Source organism: Triturus cristatus, chromosome 7 (genome assembly GCF_964204655.1).
Source record: "Triturus cristatus chromosome 7, aTriCri1.1, whole genome shotgun sequence".
Taxonomy (NCBI): domain Eukaryota; kingdom Metazoa; phylum Chordata; class Amphibia; order Caudata; family Salamandridae; genus Triturus; species Triturus cristatus.
The window spans coordinates 1482178897-1482187762 of NC_140590.1; the positions used below are offsets into that span (position 1 = coordinate 1482178897).

General features: G+C 50.1%; 1 protein-coding gene across 1 annotated transcript in view; it reads right to left on the reverse strand.

The window, feature by feature from the left end:
- The window catches only part of LOC146812220 (protein-glutamine gamma-glutamyltransferase 6-like), a 306117-nt gene extending 297600 nt beyond the window's left edge, over positions 1-8517 (reverse strand). The window contains exon 1 of the mRNA XM_085619250.1: positions 8305-8517. Within this exon, the coding sequence (XP_085475376.1) occupies positions 8305-8323 (19 nt within the window). The 5' untranslated portion in view covers positions 8324-8517. The remainder of the gene's footprint in view (positions 1-8304) is intronic.
- Between the last annotated feature and the right edge of the window lie 349 nt (positions 8518-8866).

Below are 8866 nucleotides of genomic sequence, written 5' to 3' on the forward strand. Positions count from 1 at the left end.
TCACAAAGGGTGCATGAAACTGGGAGGTACTCTCTGTCCCAATATTGCCCTTAATATTTCAGAACCAGACTGTCATTCACCAGCACGCGGCATGATGATGCAGCATGCCTATATAGACTTTCTGCCTATATAGATACAGCATTATTGAAATAAAAGGAAGCCTAATGGAGCACTGAAACTTTTAAAGACTACAGCTGTGGATGCACGGTTAGGATCCATTCATATGGGGATGATTCCCGTCTTTCCATGCACAATTTAGCATTTGTTTCACTGATCCACTGATTGAAATTTCACTTTCCGCTTTTAGACTTGAAAAAACATTGAGTGCAAAATACAGATGAGTGCACATTAATCATGAAACACACATTTTTAAATGGGAATTCTTTTATCAGGGGGGTAATAGATTGTTTTTAACTTACTGGTTGCACATTGTTCTTTGCACTCCCGGTCCCCGGTCCGCCACAGCTGATTGCAGCTGATCGCTGATTGAAGCGGAGCGACACGGCTCTTCCCCCTGCCTCTCCTCTCTTCCGGGCTGACTCCCCTTATTCAGGATGCTGGATCGGACGCGCTGCGGGTGCGCCGCTGGCACGCCAAAGGCAAGCCTTTCCGAGTCCGGCCGGGTCCAGGGGCCAAAATCCCTGCTCCCCTCACTAATCAGCAGAGGCAGTGTAACACTGAAGAATTACGCCGCCAACTAGGTCCGATAAGGTTAACATGTAAACATTCCATTCTACCCTCTAGTGACCATTTAAAATGTTCGCACTGCAGACGTCACTTAACAATCGACCCTCACCCCCTCCCAACTAACTCACGGAAATATAAAATGTTTCAGTTAAACTGTAGATCAGTGCCTAAACACACGGCAGAAATCTCCATCCTTCTCGAAAAAGAATTGCCCAAAGTACTGTTTCTCACAGAAACATGGCTTACCCCTAGCTCCAATCTTATTTAGGCTCTTCCAAGCAGCTACACTGGGCCACAGTATTAGAAGAAACTAGACCCGCATCTTCTTTAGACGCAGTCACGGCCAATGACAACTTCAACAACTGGCTCCAAAAATCTTTAGATGTCCTTGTCCCCGTAAAAAGTCAAAATAGGAAACATCCAAAAACCTTGGTACTCAGCTACACTACAGGGCTTAAAACAAAATTGCAAAAAACTCGAGAGAGAGACTGGAGGAAAAGCTTCTCAATGGACAAGAAAAAAAATATAGAGAAAGTATTAATCTTTACAAAGCTGAAATTAGGGCAGCACAGGCAGTCTACTGTGAAAATAAAATTTTAGCAGCATCCAACTCCGCCTGTGAGATCTTCAGCATTGTTAAAACTCTTTCCAAAGTTCCCCCTCCATTAGCTATCCCTGATACCTCGGGAGCACAGTGCGACAAATTAGCAATAGAGCGGAAAAGCTCCTCTCCCTGCCTGCGCTCTTGCTTGGAAGAAATTGCGAGCTGGATAAACGACTCCTTTTTTAAATTGAATGGGGAAAAGACCGAAATCATGGTCCTAGGCAATCATTCTCCCCTCGACCTAAAGGGATAATGGCCAACCTCCCTTGGCTCAGCCCCCATCCCCAAGACCCAGCCAAAGAGTCTGGGTGTATGGATCGACCAAGACCTCACATTTAAAACTCAGGCACGAAAGACGGCCGCCTCATGCTATGGTGTCCTTAAAATGATTCGGAAGGTTCTTCCTCTTCTTCCTTTTCAGGCAAGGAAAATTATGGTCCAGGCCCTAGTCTTGTCCCGGCTGGACTATGCGAACGCTCTGTATCTGAGTGCCCCCGTGGCCACCCTTTCCAAGCTACAGACCATCCAAAACTGGGCAGCAAGACTCTTACTGGGCATCCCTAAACATTATTCAGCCAAACCTGCCCTTAAATCACTCCATTGGCTGCCAGTCCAGGAGAGAGTTAAGTTCAAGCGCCTATGTATTATCCATAAAACTTTACTCACAACAGGCCCCCCCCATTCTTCATAGTATTATCCAGTTTTATCAGCCCAATAGAAGCCTTCGCTCCAAAACCATGAACCTGGCCATTATCCCTAGGATCAGGAAGACAAGAAGTGGGGGCCGGCAATTCTCTTTTAATGCGGCCAGATTGTGGAATTCCCTCCCCCCCACTTGCGAGCAGAACCCAACCACCTTTCCTTTCGCAGATCCCTAAAAACATTGCTTTTTCCCTAAATGGGTGAACCCTCCATTGCTGCTACTGCTAGCGCTGGGATGCCTCCGGGTAGCCATGCGCCATACAAATGTTATTTCAATTCAATCATTTGTGACAGGGACTGAAACATCTCAACCGGATATGCTAAATAGCAAGAAGATATGGGAACAAGATCTAATTTCTTATCCCCTTCCCTCCATTCCGTAGACCTCATCCCAGCCACTCAACGCTGCCTGCCATCATGTGACGCTTTACAGGTAACTTCCAGGTGGACATCAGCTTACCTTTACGTGCAGTGCCCCCGTTTCCTTACCCTGATCCCATGTACTTTGGTTTTCCAGCAGTTCCAGATGAGCGGATTTCACCCCCTGGATTCTCGGTCTCCTCAGTGCCTTCAGGTATCCTCCCTACTACTTACCCAGCGCTCTCCCTCGTTCCTTTGCTTGACTCTTGTTTCTCTGGGCTTTATTCCAATTGATTTTCCCTCGCTTCCTTCCCGATTCTAGAGCACTTTTCAAGAATCATGTAACCACTGTCCTGATGATGACCTTGAGTTAAATAGGTCGAAACGCCGTCGGCTCCACAAGGCCATTCGCGGCAACCAAAGGGTCATTTACAAACAATGAAATTGTTCCTGTAATTGTAAATACTTTTGTTTGACCCTCACTATTTATTGTTTCTTCACCGCCTCACGTTGTTTCTTAATCACATGTGTCACTGCACCGTTCACTCACTGCAACACTTACAGTGCACATTTGGTTGTTATGGTTACTGCAATCTAGTTGTGTTTTAGTGCTTCTATATGCAAATAACAACCCTTCCACCCTAACTCGGTCTCCCTCGTCCCTTTCCCGTGCTATGTGACTGATACACGTTTGATGAACAGTCCCCCTGTATGATTTACCAGTTGAGACGTTGTTCTATTGCTATAATACTTACCCGGTCTCAGCTGGGTTAACAGGTTTACTCCTGGTTCGTTTCACATGTGTATTTACATAGTACACAACTCACCCAGGAGGGTATCTTTGCTATGGAACTGGAGCTATAAGAGCCAAACCAGTTTCGGGCTAGGTGAAGAGCCAGATCTTCAGTTTCTTGCAGAATTCAAGAACTGAGGAGGTGCTTCTGATGTGCAAGCCCATGTTGTACCAGGCTTTAGGAGAAAGGTACTAGGTGGAACGATTGTCTGATCTGGTTCTGAATATGTGTGATGTGTGTGCGAGTAGGAGTCCGGTTGAGTAGAGGTGTCTGGTAGGTTAGTGAACGTTAAAGTGGTTGTTGAGGTACATGAGGCCAATGTTGTGTAAGATTGTGAATGTGTGCGTGACGAGTTTGAAGAGCGCCTGTTTGTGGAATGGGAGCAAGTGGAGGTCTTTGGAGTGCAAGGTGATGAGAGTACAGGCTGGAAGGTTGACCCTGGCCACCAAGTTTTTTATGGCCTGGAGTCTTCTGGTAAGTTAAGGGTTAATTCCAAAATAGAGTGGATTGCCGTAGTCCAACTTGCTGGTGATGAGGGCTTGGGTGACTGTTTTGTGAGTGTTGGTGCGGAGCCATGTGAAGATCTTCTATGAGACTGTGAATTAAAAATTACTAAGGTCTGTGGTCTTCAGAGGGCCTGATTCACTCACTTTCTTCACTTCACCCACACTACACTACTATACCTACTGATAACAATGCAAAGGACAACAAGCATTTGCAATGCAATAGGTCTCGCATTTATAAGAGTTTGAGTTATTGGCATTGTAAAATTACAATGCCTTTATTGATGTTTTGGTTTTAAAACAAATAAAAGGCATTGTCATTTACAATGTCAGTAGCATAAACTCGCATAAAAGCAGTGTGTGGAGGGCAGCAGTGTGCGGCGTGCAGCAGTGTGCGACGTGCAGCAGTGTGCGACGTGCAGCAGTGTGTGGCGTGCAGCAGTGTGAGGCGTGCAGCAGTGTGAGGCGTGCAGCACTGTGTGGCGTGCAGCAGTGTGAGGCGTGCAGCAGTGTGAGGCGTGCAGCACTGTGTGGCGTGCAGCGGCGTGCAGCAGTGTGCGGCGTGCAGCAGTGTGCTGCGTGCAGCAGTGTCGTGCAGCATGCAGCAGTGAGTAATGCAGTAGTGTGCAGCAGTGTGTGGCGTGCAGCAGTGTGTGGCGTGCAGCAGTGTTTCGTGTAGCATAGTGCGGCGTGCAGCAGTGTGTGGCGTGCAGCAGTGTGTGGTGTGCAGCAGTGTGTGGCGTGCAGAACTGTTTCATGTAGCAGTGTGCAGCGTGCAGCAGTGTGCGGCGTGCAGCAGTGTGCGGCGTGCAGCAGTGTGCGGCGTGCAGCAGTGTGTGGCGTGGAGCAGTGTGTGGCGTGTAGCAGTATGCGGCATGCAGCAGTGTGTGACGTGCAGGAGTGTGTGGCGTGCAGCAGTGTGAGGCGTGCAGCAGTGTGAGGCGTGCAGCAGTGTGAGGTGTGCAGCAGTGTGAGGCATGCAGCAGTGTGTGGCGTGCAGCAGTGTGTGGTGTGCAGCAGTGTGTGGCGTGCAGCAGTGTGAGGTGTGCAGCAGTGTTTCGTGTAGCAGTGTGAGGCGTGCAGCAGTGTGTGGCGTGCAGCAGTGTGCGGCGTGCAGCAGTGTGTAATGCAGCAGTGTGTAATGCAGCAGTGTGCGCAGCAGTGTGTGGCGTGCGGTAGTGTGCGGCGTGCAGCAGTGTGAGGCGTGCAGCAGTGTGAGGTGTGCAGCAGTGTGCGGCGTGCAGCAGTGTGTGGCGTGCAGCAGTATTTTATGTAGCAGTGTGAGGCATGCAGCACTGTGGCGTGCAGCGGCGTGCAGCAGTGTGCGGCGTGCAGCAGTGTGTGGCGTGCAGCAGTATTTCATGTAGCAGTGTGAGGCATGCAGCACTGTGGCGTGCAGCGGCGTGCAGCAGTGTGCGGCGTGCAGCAGTGTGCTGCGTGCAGCAGTGTCGTGCAGCATGCAGCAGTAAGTAATGCAGCAGTGTGCAGCAGTGTGTGGCGTGCAGCAGTGTGCGGCGTGCAGCAGTGTGTGCCGTGCAGCAGTGTGTGGCGTGCAGTGTGTGGCGTGTAGCATTGTGCGGCGTGTAGCAGTGTGTGGCGTGAAGCAGTGTGCGGCGTGCAGCAGGGTGCGGTGTGCAGCAGTGTGCGGCGTGCAGCAGTGTGTGGCGTGCAGCAGTGTGAGGCGTGCAGCAGTGTGAGGCGTGCAGCAGTGTGCGGCGTGCATCAGTGTGCGGCGTGCAGCAGTGTGTATTGCAGCAGTGTGTAATGCAGCAGTGTGTAATGCAGCAGTGTGCGCAGTAGTGTGTGGCGTGCGGTAGTGTGCGGCGTGCAGCAGTGTGCGGCGTGCAGCAGTGTGTGGCGTGCAGCAGTGTGTGGCGTGCAGCAGTGTGCAGCGTGCAGCAGTGTGTGGCGTGCAGCAGTGTTTCGTGTAGCAGTGTGAGGCATGCAGCACTGTGTGGCGTGCAGCGGCGTGCAGCAGTGTGCGGCGTGCAGCAGTGTCGTGCAGCATGCAGCAGTGAGTAATGCAGCAGTGTGCAGCAGTGTGCGGCGTGCAGCAGTGTGTGCCGTGTAGCTGTGTGTGCCGTGCAGCAGTGTTTCGTGTAGCATTGTGCGGCGTGCAGCAGTGTGTGGCGTGCAGCAGTGTGTGGCGTGCAGCAGTGTGCGGCGTGCAGCAGTGTGTGGCGTGCAGCGGCATGCAGCTGTGTGTGGCGTGCAGCAGTGTGTGGCGTGCAGCAGTGTGTGGCGTGTAGCAGTGTGCGGCATGCAGCAGTGTGCGGCGTGCAGCAGTGTGAGGCGTGCAGCAGTGTGAGGCGTGCAGCAGTGTGTGGCGCGCAGCAGTGTGTGGCGTGCAGCAGTGTGTGGCGTACAGCAGTGTGAGGCGTGCAGCAGTGTGAGGCATGCAGCAGTGTTTTATGTAGCAGTGTGAGGCGTGCAGAAGTGTGTGGCGTGCAGCAGTGTGTGGCGTGCAGTGGCATGCAGCAGTTTGTGGCGTGCAGCAGTGTGTGGCGTGCAGCAGTGTGTGGCGTGTAGCAGTGTGCGGCGTGCAGCGGTGTGCGGCGTGCAGCAGTGTGCGGCGTGCAGCAGTGTGAGGCGTGCAGCAGTGTGAGGCGTGCAGCTGTGTGAGGCGTGCAACAGTGTGAGGCGTGCAGCAGTGTGTGGCGTGCAGCAGTGTGTGGCGTGCAGCAGTGTGAGGCGTGCAGCAGTGTGAGGTGTGCAGCAGTGTAGCAGTGTGAGGCGTGCAGCAGTGTGCGGCGTGCAACTGTGTAATGCAGCAGTGTGTAAGGCAGCAGTGTATGGCGTGCGGTAGTTTGCGGCGTGCAGCAGTGTGCGGCGTGCAGCAGTGTGCGGCGTGCAGCAGTGTGTGGCGTGCAGCAGTGTGTGGCGTGCAGCAGTGTGTGGCGTGGTTTGTAAACAACAAGAAAAGCGGACATCAAAGGAAGGGTGGGAGGGAACGGGCATATGGGGTGTGAGTTACAAAGAAAGTTCTGGCGAAAGCAGTCTGCTGCTTTCAAGTCCGATGCCAGATGCCAGCTTCGCTCTTGAATGCCTCACATGCACTGGCCATAAACCGCATTCCTAAGGTCTTGTGCCCCTTACTAAATCTCTCTGAATGCGTGAGGCGGCGCACGCGCAGGAAGTAGCTGGTGGCAAATGGAATGCGCGTGGTTGTGCGCGTAACCGCCACCCGATCCGCCTGGAAGCCTTTGGGAGCATTTTCGGAAGCCCCTACATAAGTCTCGCTGTGCGATCGCTTACGCGATAGCCAGGCGAGACCTAAAAAACAGCATATCGATCAGCTAAAGGTTTCAAAAGATCAGTGGAATGAGGGCAGAAAAGTTGTGGTGAATGAAGAGGTAGACTTGTCTTTGTTGGATGATGCTGTGGTGTTGGATAGTGTACATTCAAAGGGTACTATGGAGAGCAAGCCTGATACGTCTGGTGTTACTGTGGAGAATGCTACTAGTGCAGAAGGTAGCAGTCTGGCTGAAAATACTGAAGGTGGAGTGAATGAGTTAGGTAACTTGAAAAGGGAAATTCCAGGATGGTTAAAAGATTATGTTGTTCATTGACTCTACCCATTTGTGTATAATTCTTGTTTTATTTGTTGTGTTGTTGCTAATTTCTTCCTTCCTTTTTAGGTCTCGCCTGACCCAGAGCATGCGCTGGTCTGGCGAGACTTATTGAGAGGGCTCCAAAAAGTGCTACCAGGCCAGCCTAAAATTACAGTGCATGTGCGCAGGCGTGCGTGCCGCGCTTTACCGCGATTACTTTCACTTTCGCGGCCGCACGGCCGCTTTGATGTTTGATCGCGATCACTTTCAGTTTCGCGGCCACACGGCCGCTTTGCATAGCCAATAGGTCACGCTTTTGGGACCTTATAAGTATTTAGTTATGCAACTGTTGCATAGCTAAACACTTATAAAGTCCCAAAGGCGAGACCTATTGGCTATGCCAATGCTTGTTTTAATGGGGGCGAGGGGTAGAAGTTCTACCTTAATTCACGCAAGAGGGTAGAGTTTAATGTTGTAGAATATGGAGTGCAAAGGTGCATTTATTTATAATGTATCTTGTTAATGTACGTTTTATATTCATGCTTGTAATTTCCTATTGTAATGTGTTCTTTTGTGTTAAGGGGGATGTCTTGTGTTGCTTAGCCCTTTCTGTGTTCTACAGCACAGTGCATGCTAGGTAATTCCTTACATAGTAGTGCTCTATGGGCAAGATTATGTATAGGGCAGTTGGCAGAGGCAGTGTTATGGTTAGGGGAGAGGATGTGGTCTGACGGCTAGATTGTCGACTTTACAGCCGGGAAACCAAGATTCGAGCCTCGGGGTCGCATCCACATCCTGAGATTCTGGGCAAATCACTTAATTTCCCTCGTGCCTACCTAAAAAAAATTAATGTGTCCTTGTGTAACGTAACCGTTGCTCATGTAAAGCGCTCCAATACCTTCGGCAAAAAAAATGGTGCAGGCTGGTTTCCTGAATGTTATGCTGAAATAAATTATTTGCAACCACCTACCGGTTCGTGTATGACTGGAGAGGAACACACACTACTATACCTACTGATAGCAATGCTAAGGACGAAAAACGGCAGATCGATCAGCTAACGGTTATGAACTCCGGAACAAACGACAGCACTGAAAAGGGCTTACCTATTTCAAGTTCGCCCATTCTCCTAGCTCTCACTGTCCCGTCTGCCAAGCACCTCAGACTCTGTCTCGGGTAACTACTATATGTGTCCTCATTCCACTTCCAGCCACACAGTCTCTTTCACTTATTGCATAAATGCATTAAGTAATCGGCAGACTTCGCCGGAAACGTTTCAAATCCGCGCGATACGTCTAAAGTCTGTTTACAGTCTGTATGCAGCGACAAATCAACCAAAGCCGGCCGTACCATTATATTCGGTACACAAGGGAGAGGCTGGAACATACCAAATCTTTGATACATCTGCTTTCTATATCTTTTAAAGAAAGATGTGTGGTGTTCCATAACTCCGTTTTAAGGCCTAGTCATGTAATTGTTCGGTGCTAAATATTTTAAGACATTTGTAAAACAACATTTTTGAATACCCTCTTTTTTTAATGATTTTTCTATTCTGGCTTCGTTTTTTTTTCTGATACGTCACCCCTAAGTTTTCAAGACTGTTCATCGTTGCTTCCTAATGTCTCAGTAAGGCCCACTCTAAAACTAAACAGGAAGATCTATATTAAA